The 18804-nt window shown below is 42.6% G+C and overlaps 1 protein-coding gene across 1 annotated transcript in view; it reads left to right on the top strand.

Moving 5' to 3' along the window:
* Nucleotides 1-18804, top strand: part of DIAPH3 (diaphanous related formin 3) — a 504213-nt gene that overhangs the window by 288046 nt on the left and 197363 nt on the right. Inside the window, exon 21 of the mRNA XM_073325081.1 lies at nt 6734-6973. Coding sequence (XP_073181182.1) covers nt 6734-6973 — 240 coding nt within the window. The remainder of the gene's footprint in view (nt 1-6733; nt 6974-18804) is intronic.

Raw genomic sequence — 18804 nt, 5'->3', positions numbered from 1 at the left:
TCCAGTTCTGGTGTCCACAATTCAAGAAGGATGTTGTCAAACTGGAGAAAGACAAGGTGGGAGAGATAATCTTATATTGGACCAACTTCTGTTGGTGAGCGAGACAAGCTTTCGAGCTACACAGAGCTCTTCTATTCTGGGACCAGCACTGCCTACAAATTGGAGACAGTTCAGAGAAAAGGAACGGGAATGATTAGAGCATTAGAAAACTTGCCATATAATGACAGACTCAAGGAGCTGAATCTGTTTATCTTAACAAAGATAAAGGGGTGACTTGATTACATTCTGTAAGTTTCTACATGGGGAACAAATATTTAAAAATGGGTTAGTCAGTCTAGCAGAGAAAGGTGTAACATATTCTAACAGCTGGAAACTGAAACTAGATAAATTCAGACTGGAAATGAGGCATAATTTTTTGACAGTGTGGGTAGTTAACCATTGGAACAATTTCCAAGTCTCACTGTGGATTTTCCATCACTGACAATTTGTAAATCAAGATTGAATGCAGTTTCTCTAAAAGATATGCTGTAGAAATTCTTTTGGGGGAAGTTCTATTGGCCTGTGCTGTACAGGATGTCAGACTAGATGATCACAATGGGCTTTTCTGGCCTTCGAATTAAATAAACATATGCAAAATATTTTTTAAAGTACTTTGAAGATGAAAAATTCTGGTTGTATGTTTAGTAGTATTTATATACAGTAGTGACTAAGTAAGATGCTATTTGTTTTGATCAAATAAAGGCACCATTTTAAAGGGATTTATTACTTGTATGTTGTTGTTAATAATTAAAAACAAAAAACCTTTCATGCCTGGATAAAATTTTGCTGTGAGCAGCTTCAATCTAACCACAGATGATTTTGTAAAATGAAAAAATCCACTGAGGCATTTTTGAAAAGGAGAGAGAAATGGATTTATGGTTCTAGAACATTTTTTGCATTTCTACAAAAATATTTGTGAACAAATGGATTTTGCAAATTTTTAGTCTATATGTTGCGTTCTCAAATTATGGGGCACGCCTCCCTTGGGAGACCAGAGAATGTGTCAAGGGAGGCAAGAGCTGTGTGCTTTCTTTTTTTTAAAGAGCTCTGGCTGTCCACCCCAGTGAATGGGGCTCGTGCAGAAGGGTCGTGTACATCGGGAGGCAAGGATAAACGGAACATCTGGAGTCCCAGCACCCGGGCTCAGGCTCTCCTTTCCCCTCCCCACTTCCCTCACCTGGAGGCAGCCTGGGCTTAGGCTCTTCTTCCTCTCTGCCCAGCCTCCCTCGCCCCACTCCCCGTCCCTCACTTGGAGGCGGAAGGGCTCCAACTTTCAGCCCCGGGGTGGCAGCAGCAGCGCAGAAGTAAGGGTGGCAATGGGGCACTAAGTCTGCTGTGAAAGGTGTTATTGACAAATCTCGCTTTTCACATTGCCACCTTTATTTCTATGCAGCTGCGGCACAGCACTGCCTTCAGAGCTTGGTGGCGGCATATGTAGTTGTGTGTGGGAAGGGGATGGTAACAGACACAAAGAAGGGAGAGCCGAGCAAATAAATTTGAGAACCACTGGTCTAGACAATTACCTTTATATATTTTCATAAATTAATTTATCTGAGAATCTGAGGTTCATTAAGTAATTTTGAATGTGTGGGTTCTCCTGCATCTGGAGTGTAACATCATTTAAAATGAATGGAGCTGACATATTGGTTGGTTAGTTCTGATGATTTGATAGTACTCCATTCTATTGTTTCCTGGGTCAAGATGAATAATATAAAAATATGTGGCTAATTTAAATGGAATTTTTGTATTAAGTCTTTGACCCAAAAGGAAGAGAGAGTTTATTTTGAAATCACTGGAAAATTTCTTATTTATCTAGGCTTACTCTAGATTTGCTAGAAAAGATCCATTTAAATTTGCAGAGTACTTCTAACACATCTGGTTTGAATCACAATTCAGTTGAAAAGTTTAATTGAAATGAACTGAAATTTTGTATCCTGTTCAGAGTGTTAACAGAAGAATAATTTATTCAAAATCTAAAAGAACACTAATATAACCATTAATTAGAGCTCAAACCAATAAAAAAAAAAATGGGGATTCTTATTTAAGGATCAGAATCTTATCAGTGGAGCATCTCCCCTAACTTTTTTTTTTCAGCTCCGTAACAGTGTGACTAGATATTAAGCCAATGCTCAATTGAGAGTTTCAGTAGTTGTATAAGTTTGAAACAAAAATCTTAAAATTATTTTGTGCGGTTGTTACGTTAGTTTGAAGCATCTTGTACTCCAGACCAGCATAGATAATGACATTAACTACCAGCAACAGGAGCAGTAAAATTTGGAGAGTGGATCTTGTGGAAAAATTTGAATATGGAAAGGCTAGTAGTTATTGTCATGAACACGAGCTGAAGGAGATTGTTTCAAGCATAGGAGTTGGTGTGGAAGAAAGTGTGAAAATTGTATTGGGAGGAGCAGACCAATGGGGCAATTAGTTATCATAAGTGGAATGGACTTTGGAGGAACATCATAAGTAGGGAGGGGTCAGAATTATGCAGAAGCATGGACAGAAAGCTTTTACTTGATGCAGTGAAGGAGACGAAGGCAGGGTTTATGTTTTCAGATCAGGCAAGGTGGATATCTTAGTGGCTAGATTGTGCCTGGTTAGAAGGGGGGCACTGTATATGTCAGGGAGCCCTGAGTGGATAAGGTTACAAATAATCAAAGCTTGAAATATTAAGGGGCTGGACTAGACTTTTACCTTGAATATACAGAGAGGAAATATTGGACTCCAGAAATATTAAACAGGAAAAAGCAACAGAATTTGGACATGACCCAGATGTATGGGTTCAGAGAAAAGAAGAGTTTAAAGATGGATCCCCTATGGGATGGAGAGTGGCCCATGGGGCTGCTTCCAGCCTCAGACCTAAACACAACTTATCGTGGGGGATGAGCTGCCTCCTGGGAGCCGTAACTATTCTGCCAAAGGAAATTGGAGGGTGAAGCACCTAGCCCAGAGCCTTTATAGTCTCTCCTGAAATATTTCTCTAACTTGACATTTGGATAATTTATTCCTGGACATCTGTAATGACCTTTGTCAGAGTTCAGACTGGACAAGGACCAAGCAAACAGACTTTCAGGCACCATGCGAGTCAGGAATCATTCTCTGTTGGACGTGCTTTGCCTAAGAGACATTGCTAGCTGACTGTCTGTAAGGCAGCTTTGTTGGGTGGTGGTTGTTGTGAATAGCAGGACCAGGAAATTGGAGCAGTAAGGAAGGGTCAGGGAAGACTAAGTGAGTTGGTGCTCTGCCCTGAAAGGAGATGTAAATGGATGGATGGGAACAAGGTAGTTTTGTTCATATCTAAGAACATTTTGGTTAACAAAGTGAGCGCATGAGAAGTAGAGCTGGTCAAATTTTTATTTTTTTGTTGTTGTTGTTGGAACATTTTGTTTTAATGAGAAATGTTTTTATCCAAAACTGCAATTTTCCCTGAAAATGTTCACTTTACTTTATTTTTTTATTTATAAAAAACTGGGACCTGAACGTATTTGGTAAAATTTTTGGATATTTGAATTTTCTGAAAACAAATTTTCAGATTTTGATTTTTCATTGTAAAAATATGTGTGATTTTTTTTAAACATGTATTTTAGAAATTACCATTCCATAAATTGGCTTTTTCAACCTCCTCTAAGGACAATTAAGTGACCATGGGACCTTGTTTTTGTAACTGTTCTCTAAACATCTTCCAATTTCCTTATTTATTTAGTTTTATAAAATAAGAGGTCCCTACTTAAAGACCTGTAGGCACATGACAAATATTGTATAACATAATAAAAACAGAAATACCAGCTCTTCAGCATATACTACTGCTAAATAATAACCAGGTGGTACAACAATAAATCAAATGCCTCACGACCCATATAAAAAATTCCTAATGTAAGCGGGGGAATAGTCCCACTACTGTGGGGAACTTTCCTGGCTTCTGCACTAGCCCGGTGAAGTGGGCTCGCAAAAGGATCCGGAGTCTTCACTCCCACTCCCTTTCCCCAGTGGCCTCCGTGCCCTTGAGGACTCCCCTTCCACTCTCCTGTCTGGCAGGAACCCCAACAAGGCTGGGCCCAGGATTCCTGGGGGGCTCGACCCCCAACCCTTCTGTGGTCACCTAGGACAGGGGCTAGGGTGTCCCCACTCTGGGGTACTCTATCTGCACTGGGCCCGTCTCTGACCCTCTGACCATTACATACAATTTAAAGCAAATGCAAGTTATTTAATCAACAATTAATTTTAAAAACAATAAGGAAAAATGGGAAAGGTTAAAGGAAACACATCAACCCGCTCTGTGGCAGGGAACATCACAAATAGTGTCTCTGGAACGTCAGGGCAGTTCACAGTCTATTCCTTGTAAGTCCCAGGCCTTCTTCTCAGGCCCTGGTTGTGCTGCAGGAATGCTGTGGTTTGGACACTTGCTCTGGTGGTGGCCACACGCTCTCAGGCTCTAAGTGGTAGGACCCTTCTTCCTACCTGGCCTGCAGAGCCTCTTGGTTGAGGCGTCTCCCTGTGCTGGGCCTGCTGCCCAGGGTCGCCCTCGCTCTCCCCAGCTGCTCACCATGCCCAGCTCTGGACTGCTCCGGCCCGAGCTCCACCACTCTGTCTCAGCGCTGCTGCTGCTGCTCTGCCTCTGGTTGCTACAGTTCTGCTCCCAGGACAGGTCTGCTCTGCAGGCTGCTTCTGTGACTCTGCTCCCAGCACTGACCTGCTTCGTGGGCTGCTTTTCTGGCCTGTCTGGCTCTGGTTTCTGCAGCTCTGCTCCCAGGGTAAGTCTGCTCTTTCTGGGCTGTGCCTCTGGCTTTGGGGCTGCAGCTCTGCTCCCAGGACAGGGTCTGCTCTCTCTGGGCTGCTTTTCTGGTCCCTCTGGATCTGGCACGGCTCTGCTCCCCAGCTTAGCTTGGGCCCCTGCTTTCTCCTTAGCCCAGCCCCACTCCGTCTGACCTAGGCAAATCCAGCTCACACGGAGGATGGGACCTCCCTGGCCTCCTGACCCCCTGATTAGCCTGCCTGCCCTGTCATTCAGGTTGACCTGGAGCATTGGTCTCTCCCCATTGTTCCTGGGGGCTGTCAGTCTCAGGGTCTTGATTCCCCATCGACCCTTCCCCCTTTTTCGTACTGGCAGCTAGCAACTAAAACACCCCCACTGAATGTTAGTAAGGGGGCAACAGTCCCCTTACACTAACATTATTTGATTCTTGAGCAGTCCTCCTAAAAAGTTGCACCTTGTAGTATGTTATGAAGGTTAGCAGATTTTGGCTATTTCAGAACAATAGAGGGCAGCACAATTACAATTCTCAGTTGTGTCATGTCTGCCATTATACTGTAAGTTCCTTTACAGTATAGAATGAATGTCTGTGTGTGTACAGTGTAAAGCACACTTTGTGTACTACAATAATTTAACTGTACAGAGTACAATAAAGCATGAAAGAGGTAAATGCACTGAGCTCATTTTAGTTGTCTAAGGTATTTCCATTTCTAGCATATTGTTGTACGAACTGTTTAATCTCCAGTCCAACTGCCCTTACCTTTCCACTTTATACAATAAATTTACCATCTTATCAGGTTCCGCTTGATGCATATTGAATACAAATGCCTATGGTGTTTTACTTGTTCTGCAGTAGTCCAGTAGTAAATAAGACATAGAGTTTAAGGCCAGAAGGGACCACCTAACCTCCTGTGTATCACATGCTACCAACACCAGCCAGTACCTGCACACTAAACCCAACAACTGAAATTAGACTGAATTATTACAGCCCACAGGAGACGAGACTGTTACATGCCACAGACAGAGAATAGGAGGGACCTGCAAAGGCAGGGAAATAATAAGTGAGCTATACCCAGATAATCCTGGAAAGTGACCCCCTACTTAACCACTGCAGAGGAAGACGAAACCCTCACAAAGCCACTGCCAATCTGACTTGGGGAAAAAATTCCTTTCTGACCCCACATATGGCAATCAAACCCTTAGCACGTGAGCAAGAACCAGCCAGCTAAGCACCTGAGACTGAAAATGCCCAGTGCCACCTCAGAGCCCTGGCCCTCCCTGTCCAATGTCCCATCGCCAGCCAAGGCCATTCCTTATATTTCAGGGATACATTTCTGTACACCTAGGGCCAAGGAGATTTCCAGGTGGAGGCATCATTTCAAATTTAATCCAGGATCTGTTTACATCAAGGCTACAATAGGGCTACAACATACCACAATACCTTGGGTTTGAGAGTTGCTGTAAATAGAAATGGGGAGTCAGAGTAGATTAATCAGGATATGAGACATAATGGAAATACCTCCTTGGTGGTATCTCACTGACCTCAATGGGATTTGACCAGGCTGGAAGATTGCAACGTAACTTTAAAACACCTTATCCTGTATAGCATGAAGAAAGCGAAAGGTTGTATATACTATACAGCTGTTAGTGTTTTGTAAGTAGAATTCTGTTTGTCTAATTATATTGCACCCATCACTGTGGTGTTTGTACATATACTGAATTATATAAGCAAATTCTATATTGTGTTCCATGTTTAAGATGTTTTTCAGATTACTTGGCTTTTTTCATTCATCCATTTTGCTATTAGTTATAGGAGATGCATTGCTTTTTCAAGCCTGTCACACCAATAAATCATCCCAGAGTATATGCATTTGTACAGTATGAATTTTAAAGGAAAGTATAGCATGAATTTTAAAGGAAATTTCCTATTTTCTTTTCAATCAGATGAGCAATGTGAAGAGACTACAGACACGGCTCGGTGCTATTCTCTTTAAGCTTCAGTTTGAGGAACAGGTGAACAACATCAAACCTGACATCATGGCTGTCAGTGCTGCCTGTGAAGAGATAAAGAAGAGCAAAAGCTTTAGCAAGTTGCTGGAACTAGTGTTGCTAATAGGAAACTACATGAATGCAGGTTCTCGGAATGCACAGACCTTTGGATTTAACCTCAGCTCTCTATGTAAAGTGAGTTTAAAATATTATGCATGCTGAGTTTTTATACTGCATTCACTTTTTCTTTTGTCACTATGGCACTACTTAAATCTCTTGTTTGAATCCTCCCTCCCCAATGATTAGATTTTTAAACTTGTTCTTTTATACCTTTCAGTTCATATAGTCCATTTCTAGGAGTACTTGGTAGTTTGAGTTAAAAATAACTAATCTATTTTACATCAAATATAAGATAGAATTACATCTGTTGAGGTTGATTTGCACTTAAACTTCTTAAAGTTTCTATTTCTGTCATAGAGTGAAACAAACTGAATAAAATTACATATTGTATGGTCCATATTACTGTCATTGTATTAACATTATAATCTTGTCTGAAGTGTGAACATTTTTGAAGTTTATTGTATTCTGAGGTATTTTACTTATTATAATTATGAAACATTTATTTTTGCATATGTTTTCCATATGAAATTTTTCCTTTATGGAAGTTGTTCTTTGGGTTATTTAGCCACTTTCATCACTTGTCCATTATTATTTATTTATACAATCCCACCATGCACACTCCAAAAAGAACAACCACCCTGCAAGGTAGTTTAAAGGGCAAGTATGTTCTCTACCCCCAAAGAATGTATAGTACAGATTAGTTTCTATCACAATTACTTACTTTCTAAACCTGATTACTCCCAGGGTAATTCGTTCTGTTCATAATCTTGTGTGATGTGATGTCACTGCAAAGTCTAAGAAAGAGACTGCAAAACACTTTATAGCCTTCATGGAGAAAGAAAACTATTTTTTTATGAGAAAAAAATTGTTATATCTTCCTTACCTTCTATCGTCATCGTCAATCATCATACAGAACCCTGGTGTGGTATTTAACACAACTCTTTGAGTTGTCACTTTGGATGGGCTATCACCAGCAGGAGAGTGAATTTGTGTGTGGGGGGGGTGGAGGGTGAGAAAACCTGGATTTATGCTGGAAATGGCCCACCTGATGATCACTTTAGATAAGCTATTACCAGCAGGACAGTGGGGTGGGAGGAGGTATTGTTTCATATTCTCTGTGTATATATAAAGTCTGCTGCAGTTTCCACGGTATGCATCCGATGAAGTGAGCTGTAGCTCACGAAAGCTCATGCTCAAATAAATTGGTTAGTCTCTAAGGTGCCACAAGTACTCCTTTTCTTTTTGCGAATACAGACTAACACGGCTGTTACTCTGAAACCTCTTAAAGACAGTCGTTCTTTGATAGTAGGCCCTGTTACTAAGAGGATACATTTGTACCTTTCGCTCGCTCGCTTATCTCTTTGCTTCCAGTGTTTCTTCCACTTTTCTTTAATCACTGTTATCTTCTCTTGCACACTTTTTAAATCATCCATTGCTAATCTCTCTTAAGGCCTTGTCTACATTGGAATATTATTTTTAATTGGTTTAAAATACATACTAATTGACAAGTTTTTAAATGTGGAGTATAGATAAGCATGTTAGCACAGTGTCATCTAGTCATAGTTAACCCCAGTGTGTCAGCGATGTTAAAGATGGTACCTCTACACTAAGACTTAAGTCATGTTTAACATTGTGTTGGTTAGCACAGTGTAATTTTCCATTGTAGACAAGACCTAAGGCATTAGCGTCCATTTCATTGAATTACTGCTCCTCCTCTGATTCTTTGTTCCTTTTTGCTTTACTGATCATAGAATCATAGAATATCAGGGTTGGAAGGGACCCCTGAAGGTCATCTAGTCCAACCCCCTGCTCGAAGCAGGACCAATTCCCAGTTAAATCATCCCAGCCAGGGCTTTGTCAAGCCTGACCTTAAAAACCTCTAAGGAAGGAGATTCTACCACCTCCCTAGGTAACGCATTCCAGTGTTTCACCACCTTCTTAGTGAAAAAGTTTTTCCTAATATCCAACCTAAACCTCCCCCACTGCAACTTGAGACCATTACTCCTCATTCTGTCATCTGCTACCATTGAGAACAGTCTAGAGCCATCCTCTTTGGAACCCCCTTTCAGGTAGTTGAAAGCAGCTATCAAATCCCCCCTCATTCTTCTCTTCTGCAGGCTAAACAATCCCAGCTCCCTCAGCCTCTCCTCATAAGTCATGTGTTCTAGACCCCTAATCATTTTTGTTGCCCTTCGCTGGACTCTCTCCAATTTATCCACATCCTTCTTGTAGTGTGGGGCCCAAAACTGGACACAGTACTCCAGATGAGGCCTCACCAATGTCGAATAGAGGGGAACGATCACGTCCCTCGATCTGCTCGCTATGCCCCTACTTAAACTTATGATGTTTAATAGTTCCTAATAGTTGTGTGTGTCTAATCCTGGCAGTGTTTTTCACATTTTATATGAATAGAACTTACCATTGATCAGCAAAGTTTACCATTCTGTCGCAGGGTGAATTAGTTGATGTTTGAGTGCTGATTTCCCAGGAATTATTTTGCAGCCTGAAATGAACCCTCATTTAAACTATCCCAGAATTACAGTGCAACTCCTTCCACATTATAGCTTAATTACCAATTTCCCTGCCATTTAGATCATCTAAGGACTTTCATTATAAACCACTGGTCTCATGTGAACTCTTTCATCTACCTGTTTGTTTTACTTAAGGGGAAACTGATTAAATTATTCTAGAACCCAGAAGAAGGTGGAAAACCTGGAGGCGCCTGTCAAAAATAGCCATGCACTCCTCCTTGCCAACTGCCTCATGGTCAGGTCTGCCTTTTCTTACTATTCCAAGATCTTAAGTATTTGGGTGTTAAACACAATAGAAATCCATATGGTGGCAGATATTTTTTGTAAAATGCAGTCTGAGACTACCTTTCCCTGCCATCCTCACTGGTGACCAACACTAGAGGCAGGAAAACAGTATGGCTTAGGCGCTTTTAGGAATATGTTATGTCAGCCAAGCAGGAACTAACTGCCATATCCTTCAAAAGCCAGCATGTGTTTGGGGGCCTCTGGATGAAGAATTCTGTACATCAGAATCCCATGCATCTTAGTGTCTTTAAACTTTTCCTCCTAGTTGGGACAGTTTAATTGCTAATGTGCAGACAGTTCTTATTTTTCTTTAATCTGAATAAAAAAAACCAAACTGGAGAAGAAAAACAAAACAAAAAACACTTTGTATGGTCGTAAAAATATTTATAGTGGTTTTATATGAAGTTTTCTAAACCAGCCATGTCTCAGTTTTTTTTAATATTAAATCATGTGAGGCATTCATCTACATTAAATAAAATAAACTTTCCATACAAAAAAAATTGTTCTAATACTTAGTTTTGGTTTTTTGGAAAACTTTTCCTATGTCTGTGCTAACTTTGGTAAATTGTTTAAAACCTAAGTTGCTGCTGCTGTTTTAAACAGTCCATGTTTCCACAACCATAGCTCTATTCTCCATATTCTGCCTACTTGATGGGCCCTTTCTTTGTTATTCAAGGTCTGAGGTGCTCGGCACCGGTTTTGATATGCAGAAATCCCTGGGCTTTAAACATTGCCCTTTCTGCATGGACATTATACAGACAAAGAATCCTCATACTCCTTGCCTAATATCACTGGGTGAGGGACATAACAAAGAAAAATGTAAGATTTGACATTGTTTTAAGAGAAGAACCCACAATCCTGGGAGAGACACTTGAGAGAGTATTTCCCTGAGCAGTCTATTTGCCCATTTTTTGATCCTGACCCCTCAGAAGTTCTGAGATCAGACTTTACACCACTGGGAGGGCTCCTGCAGCTTTGTCTGACTCTCATCCCAAAGCTGAAAAGACTGGTAACTGCTGATGGAAGAGAACAGACCACTCCCTTTGCTAGGGTCTTCTTCTAGGTTGCCAAACAATGTGACTGCTTCAGATCCGAGGCTAACTTTGAGACCCAAGAAGCGTTTCTCAAGCTGTACAAAGGAGACTGGCTGTCGTTGTGGCTCAGATAAGTTATCTTATGATTCTGCCTGTATTGAGGCTCAGTACTCTCTAGAGTGGTCTGATGAGAGACTCCACCTGCCTGTGTCATTGAATCTGATACTGAACCTGTCGGTTCAGTTGAGACCGGTACCCACTAATCTGTTCACAGACTCATCTAATTTGGCATTTGCACCACTTCTGATTTCCTCAGAGGCACCAGTCCTGTCGGTACTGACAACATCAGATCTGTGTTGCAGCAAGGGATCTGCTGTGTCTCAGTACTGGACTCTCCCCTATTGTAGTCTGATATTCTGTTCTCAACTCCAGTACAATCATCCATACTGACTTCAGTACTGGCTGCAGATTTCACCTCGGTCCCACTGTCTGCTTAGCCTTTGACCCCAATTCCACCTTTGATATGGTCTCCACTGCTCTCACTTAGAAGACGTTCATTGCAATCTTTGGGGCTGATTCAGAGACCAGATAATTCCGTGGATCATCCCAGGTTACCAACCACTCCACCTGGGTGCTGCTCCTCCCATACTGACAGACTAACCAATTCATGCTTGGAATCGGAAGCTAGCAGAGACATGAATCCCTCGAGATCAAGGACACTTAGATTTTCACTCCTTCCTTCATTGGAGAGAGATTCCCTCTCTTGATCTAGACACTCATATAAAAATAGGTCTAGAGAGACCGCTCGCCATGGGGCTCTTCTCATTGACTTCCACGGCCACATGGATACCCACATTGACCCATTTGGGCATCCTGTGGCGTTCCACACTCAACTTGTTTTTTTTCTCCCAGCCATGCCAGAACTAGATCACCAGCTCCGCTGCCAGCTAAGGAAACACCTTTGACACTCTCTCAGACTGAGCAGGTGCCTATACTCATCCTTTTGGCTGAGACTGCTATTGAATTTGGCTCACTGAAGGATACCCTACAATAAGAGGAGACTTTACTTCCTCACAATGTATTTTCATCGCCAAATGTAACTCTTATGCCTGAGTCATTTTCCTCCATTCCTGATTACTTCAGGCCCATCAAGAGCATATGAGGAGGGTAGCATCCTAACTAAGAGTTCAGCCAGCGCTATTGCAAAAGATTCCTCACAAACTTGTAGACATGTTCTCCAAACTCCAGTGCCTGCCAGAGTTGCTCTGCCTATTAATGAAGCATTGTTAGAAACAGCCAACGTATTTTGGCACACCAAGCCTCCTGACGCCAACTGCTAAAACAACTGAGCAATGTTACCAAGTTCCCTCTCAAGGATACGAACAATTCTTTTCCCACCCACACCTGTCTCTCTGATCATTACTGCAGCTAATTAAAAATGATGGCAGGGTTGCTTCAAGACTTCACCAAAAGAAAAGGAGCCCAACAAGTTGGATTTGTATGGTAGGAAAATGTATTCACAGTATGATTAGATCATTTGGGATTCTACATCTAAATTTTCTGATAAACTCTTTGATGATGCTCAAGAGGAATTCAAAGCCTTGGTTCTCAGGAGGTCATCATGTAGTGAGGAAGTCCCTCCAAGCTGCTTTGGATGTCTTGGACTCAAAGAGATGGCAGCAGCAGCCATTTTGTGGAGGCCATTGTGGCTCCAGACTTCTGGAATTCCTGCAGAAGTGCATCAAATAATCAAGAATTTGCCAGTTGAGGGATTTAATCTCTTTCCAGATAAAAATGGTGAGGTCTTGCGTTCCCTTAAAGACTCTCAGGTTACTCTCACTCATGTTTTATATGCTGAACCCAAGGAGGAAATGTAGCAGGCTATAACAGCAGCAGAGACAATTGTACTATCCACCAAGGCAGCCTCATGCCTCTAAGAGACAGCACAAGCCACAAAGGAAGAGACCCACTGCGTCTTCTGCTTTGTACCTCAAATTTCAGCAGCACCCATCTCAGGCTAGGCAACCTATATGTCTGCTTCCCCAAGAGCAGCAGACCAGTTGTACTCGATCTTCCTTGCCTGTCTCTCTGACTTTCTCCCACTTTTGGGGACAGATTGTCCCATTTCTTTACTGCTAGAAGGCCATAAACAACAGACCAGTGAGTCCTAAGCACTGTGGGACTGTTTCAAGATACGGTTCCAATTTGTGCCCTAACCCCATGCACCTTTCCCCTGTCCCTTTTCAGGGACCTATCTCACAAAGTCTGCATGCATGCAAGAGGTGTAGACTCTTCTGTGTTTCAGAGTTACAGAGGATGTTCTCAAAATTGGGGACGACATTTTTACTCTCAATACTTGCTCCATATCCACTTCATATCCAAGAGAAAAGGGGTTCTGAGGCTGATTCTAGACTCATGGAAGCTAAAAGCCTTCATCAAGATAATAAAACATTGCATCGTTTCTTTGGCTTCTAGTCCTCCCTTAGATCCCAATGACTGGTATGCTGCTCTCGATTTACAGGATGCCTACTTTCACGTAGTGATCCATCCTACTCACAAAATATCTCAGTTTCATGGTGGTAGACCTCTGCTACCAATATACCTTTCCTGACATGACAGAAGTGGTGGCTCACCTCAGAAGAATCAGCATGCAGGTATTCCCCTGTTTACATGACTAGTTGATCCTCAGCCACTCCAGTCAGCAAGGGGAACAAACCATCCAGCAGATCTCCACTCACTATTTGCTCAACAAGACCTGATAATAAGACAAAGTGATTCTGTCCCATGTTCAAAGAATCAAGTTCATTGGTGTGATCCTCAATTTGAAGACAGCAACTGCTTACCTGCTCCAGTCTCTTTTCCCTATGCAATACTCTGCAATCCCAGCCAAGGGCAACATGAGATCTTGAGTGTGTGGTTCGGACACATGGCATTCTATATGTATGTGACTTTAGCGTGCTGGACTTCACCAGAGATATATGGTTGAAGTCTGAATATCATCCCATCAAAATCTCTCTGGACTTGCTGATTCGCATACTTCCCAGGGGTCTGTCCTCATTAGGGAGTATTATTCTCTCATCCTCTTCTGTCAAAAACTTCCACTACAGATGTATCTGCCTCAGGGGGCGATTTGTATATATAGCAGTTTTGCGGATTCAAGCATTGTGGACTGAACAGAAATCATCTCTGAAGATAAACATTCTAGAGCTTCAAGTCATATACTGGTCATATCAAGGCTTCATAACTCACATCAAGAGTCAGATGATCCAACAACCCGTCAGCATATTCTACCTGAATAAGCAAGAATGGGCTAGATCCAACCTAATGTATTAGGAAGCAATCAAGCTTTGGAATTTTTGCATCCAAAATGGAATCCTGCTTATGGCCTCTCCTCTCACAGGGTTGCAGAAATTGTCACAAACCATCGTAGCAGAAGGTTCCCGGAAGATCACAAATGGTTGTTGAACAAAAACATTCTTAGGTTCATATTCCAGTCATGAAGGAATACCAGCCTAACCCTTTTTGCTAGAAGTCAGAACTGAACAGAAAGTGCCATCAGTTTTGTTCCAGAGCAAGTCACAGTCCAGGTTTCCCTCACAGACACATTCCTGTTACCCTAAGGGTCAAATTCGATATATGCATTTCCACTCATTCCAAAAGTGATTCTGAAGTTGAAACAAGACTATGGAAAAATTATTCTAATAGCTCAAGCATGGAATCATTGGTTTTCTGACCTACAAAGACTATCAGTTCATCTGTGTCTGATTCTACCATCAGACTGGCACATGGTATCACAGCAATATGATCAAATCTTGCTCATAGCACGACTTTGGAGTGGTTAGAACACACCAAAAGAGATTATTCAAGAGCTATTAAAACATCTTACTTAATAGGAAAACCTCCTGTCCATTAGAAATACATACATGGCTAAGGGAAGGTGGCAATGATGTTTTTTCCCGTCAGGAGCATCACAATTCCTGTAGAAGCTTGGGTCCAAGGTATTTTGGAACACCAGTTGCACCTCAAGGAGATGGGATTCCTCCTTTGAGTAGTCAGTTCCAATGGGTGCTCCACTTCAGGTATGCATGTGCCCCGTTCACCTTTGGAGACTTCCATTAGCAGTGCCAGTTCAGCCTGTACACATCTTCATGTACCATATTGAGGCTATATAGGGCTGCATGGGTGAACTGGCCTAAGTATCTTCTCAACTGCCTTCAGCCTGAGACAGAGCATTGAGCCTGCCTGCCATGCTTATACCTTATTGTAGTTTAGGTAGTTAATTTAGCTTAGTTGTAAATAGTTTAATTTGGGGTCTATCGTTTTCCCTTTGTTCTTTCCCTGATTAAAGGGTTGTTCTTGACTTTATCTGTGGTATGCAGGGATCCCTAGGGTTTAAGCGCTGATTTTCCGCCAGGAATCTATCCTAGTTAGTGACTGACACTTTTGATGCCTTCGTTGTTTGTCAAACTCCCATATACCAACCATGTGTAAGAGCTGCCCCTCCTTCAAGAACAGATACGCTTAGTGCCCCATCTACCTCCAGGTCCTGCTTACCAAGAGTCTCCAAGGATACAATTGCTGGTTACCCCATCCACCTCTGCATCTTGATCACCAAAAACTTCATGGGATGTGGCATCTCCATCCATGTCCGCAGTACCAAGAGCCTGGCATGCTAAGTCTGTAGGTACCAGCAAAAGGAGCAGGAGTGTTAGATCTCCTTCTGTCACTGATGTAGAATAATGTTCCAGGGACCTCAGGTACTAAAGGGAGTACTACTGAGGCTCTGAGTAGTTCCTACACTGTGAAAACACCTCAGGCTTCCTCTAAGAGCCACACTACCCCTAAACTTGATTTGGTACTGAAGACTTTTGTTGCGTCAGGTGGTCGTATAGCTATAGCTTGGATGTAGATAATTGTTTTCCCTTATCTCAGTGATTGGCTAGTTAGAACCTCTGGAAAGATAGGCTTATCAGCAGTAAAGATGACAAGGTCTCTATTCCACAGTTTAGGTCTTCAACTCAATCTCAAAAAGTCCTCTTTTAGCCCTATACATAGGATAGAATTCATAAGAGCTTCTCTAGATGTCATGACAACCAGGGCTTACCAACCTATGGACAGGTTCATAACCCTACCCCCCCACCCCCCCCAAAAAATCTCATTTCAAATATTCGGATAAGTCCACAAACCTCAGCAAGAAATTGTCTCCAGCTATTAGGTCAGGTGGCAGCTTTTACCATCATAACCCAATACACCAAGTTGCATCTTTGATGCTTCCAGAGATGGCTCAGGGCTTTTTATGTACTGAACAAGCACAATCTGGAAAAGCAGATGTTTGTTCCTCGTCAGATTCTGGATTCACTCAATTGACAGGAAGACCCCTCCACATGTGCATGGGGGAGTCCCGTTCTTCTGTTACTCCTATCATTGTTATAACATCAGATGCATCCCTTTTGGGAGTGGGGAGCATCTAGGGTCTCATACCATCAGGGCAAATGGTCTCTCCAAGAGCGTTGTCTTCACATCAACCTTTTAGAATTGTGAGCGTTCGGCAATGCTTGCATTCATTTCTTTCCACTGATGAGAGCCAAGGTCATGACAAACAATGGCATGATTCCATTTGGCCCCTGAACACGTCCAGTTTTGCAGAAGACCTGTTCTTCAAAATGGTGTCCTCCATGTGGCATGACTTCGCATGCACTGTATATGCGAGGTCTTGCTGCATGGAGTATGCCTTTCTCAGTCCTCCCCCCAAATATGGGGGCTTTAATGGTAGGTTCGCACTTTACAATGTTTTTCAAGGAAAAGGTCTCATTATGACCAAATCCTAAGTTTCTACCTAAGTGTTTTTTTAATTTCATATTAACCAGATCATTCATCTTCCAGGTTTTTTTTCACCCCCTGAGACCACCTCAGACTACACAGGAAGCTGCCTTCTGTATCTTTTGTGTCAAAAGAGCATTTGCCTTCTATCTAAATGGAACCAAACCATTCTGAAAGTCTCCCAGACTATTGTTTCAATTGTGACCAATCCAAAGGAAACTTTCTACATGGATCTTGGGGTGTATTATTTCATGTTATGATTCTGCCCGCATTCAACCCCCTTTGAGAGTGTTAGTCCTTCACTACAAGGTCACAATCTATTTCTATGTCATTACTCAAGGATGTTCAAATTACTGAAATTTGAAAAGCAATAACCTTTTGTGACGGTGTGTACTAGGTCCCTTGAGGCCCCCTGTTGGAGACCTTGGAGTCCTACCACACCCCACCACAGAACAGGGGCAGTGAAGATGAGTCATAGAATCATAGAATATCAGGGTTGGAAGGGACCCCAGAAGGTCATCTAGTCCAACCCCCTGCTCGAAGCAGGACCAATTCCCAGTTAAATCATCCCAGCCAGGGCTTTGTCAAGCCTGACCTTAAAAACCTCTAAGGAAGGAGATTCTACCACCTCCCTAGGTAACGCATTCCAGTGTTTCACGACCCTCTTAGTGAAAAAGTTTTTCTTAATATCCAATCTAAACCTCCCCCACTGCAACTTGAGACCATTACTCCTCGTTCTGTCATCTGCTACCATTGAGAACAGTCTAGAGCCATCCTCTTTGGAACCCCCTTTCAGGTAGTTGAAAGCAGCTATCAAATCCCCCCTCATTCTTCTCTTCTGCAGGCTAAACAATCCCAGCTCCCTCAGCCTCTCCTCATAAGTCATGTGTTCTAGACCCCTAATCATTTTTGTTGCCCTTCGCTGGACTCTCTCCAATTTATCCACATCCTTCTTGTAGTGTGGGGCCCAAAACTGGACACAGTACTCCAGATGAGGCCTCACCAATGTCAAATAGAGGGGAACGATCACGTCCCTCGATCTGCTCGTTATGCCCCTACTTATACATCCCAAAATGCCATTGGTCTTCTTGGCAACAAGGGCACACTGCTGACTCATATCCAGCTTCTTGTCCACTGTCACCCCTAGGTCCTTTTCCGCAGAACTGCTGCCTAGCCATTCGGTCCCTAATCTGTAGCGGTACATTGGATTCTTCCATCCTAAGTGCAGGACCCCGCACTTATCCTTATTGAACCTCATCAGATTTCTTTTGGCCCAATCCTCCAATTTGTCTAGGTCCTTCTGTATCCTATCCCTCCCCTCCAGCGTATCTACCACTCCTCCCAGTTTAGTATCATCCGCAAATTTGCTGAGAGTGCAATCCACACCATCCTCCAGATCATTTATGAAGATATTGAACAAAACTGGCCCCAGGACCGACCCTTGGGGCACTCCACTTGATACCGGCTGCCAACTAGACATGGAGCCATTGATCACTACCCGTTGAGCCTGACAATCTAGCCAGCTTTCTACCCACCTTATAGTGCATTCATCCAGCCCATACTTCCTTAACTTGCTGACAAGAATACTGTGGGAGACGGTGTCAAAAGCTTTGCTAAAGTCAAGAAACAATACATCCACTGCTTTCCCTTCATCCACAGAACCAGTAATCTCATCATAAAAGGCAATTAGATTAGTCAGGCATGACCTTCCCTTGGTGAATCCATGCTGGCTGTTCCTGATCACTTTCCTCTCATGCAAGTGCATCAGGATTGATTCTTTGAGGACCTGCTCCATGATTTTTCCAGGGACTGAGGTGAGGCTGACTGGCCTGTAGTTCCCAGGATCCTCCTTCTTCCCTTTTTTAAAGATTGGCACTACATTAGCCTTTTTCCAGTCATCCGGGACTTATAGAATCATAGAATCATAGAATCATAGAATATCAGGGTTGGAAGGGACCCCAGAAGGTCATCTAGTCCAACCCCCTGCTCAAAGCAGGACCAATTCCCAGTTAAATCATCCCAGCCAGGGCTTTGTCAAGCCTGACCTTAAAAACCTCTAAGGAAGGAGATTCTACCACCTCCCTAGGTAACGCATTCCAGTGTTTCACCACCCTCTTAGTGAAAAAGTTTTTCCTAATATCCAATCTAAACCTCCCCCACTGCAACTTGAGACCATTACTCCTCGTTCTGTCATCTGCTACCATTGAGAACAGTCTAGAGCCATCCTCTTTGGAAC

This window comes from Lepidochelys kempii, chromosome 1, assembly GCF_965140265.1.
Source record: "Lepidochelys kempii isolate rLepKem1 chromosome 1, rLepKem1.hap2, whole genome shotgun sequence".
Taxonomy (NCBI): Eukaryota; Metazoa; Chordata; order Testudines; family Cheloniidae; genus Lepidochelys; species Lepidochelys kempii.
The sequence above is the reverse complement of the archived record's forward strand: the minus strand, read 5'-3'. Positions and strand labels throughout refer to the sequence as shown.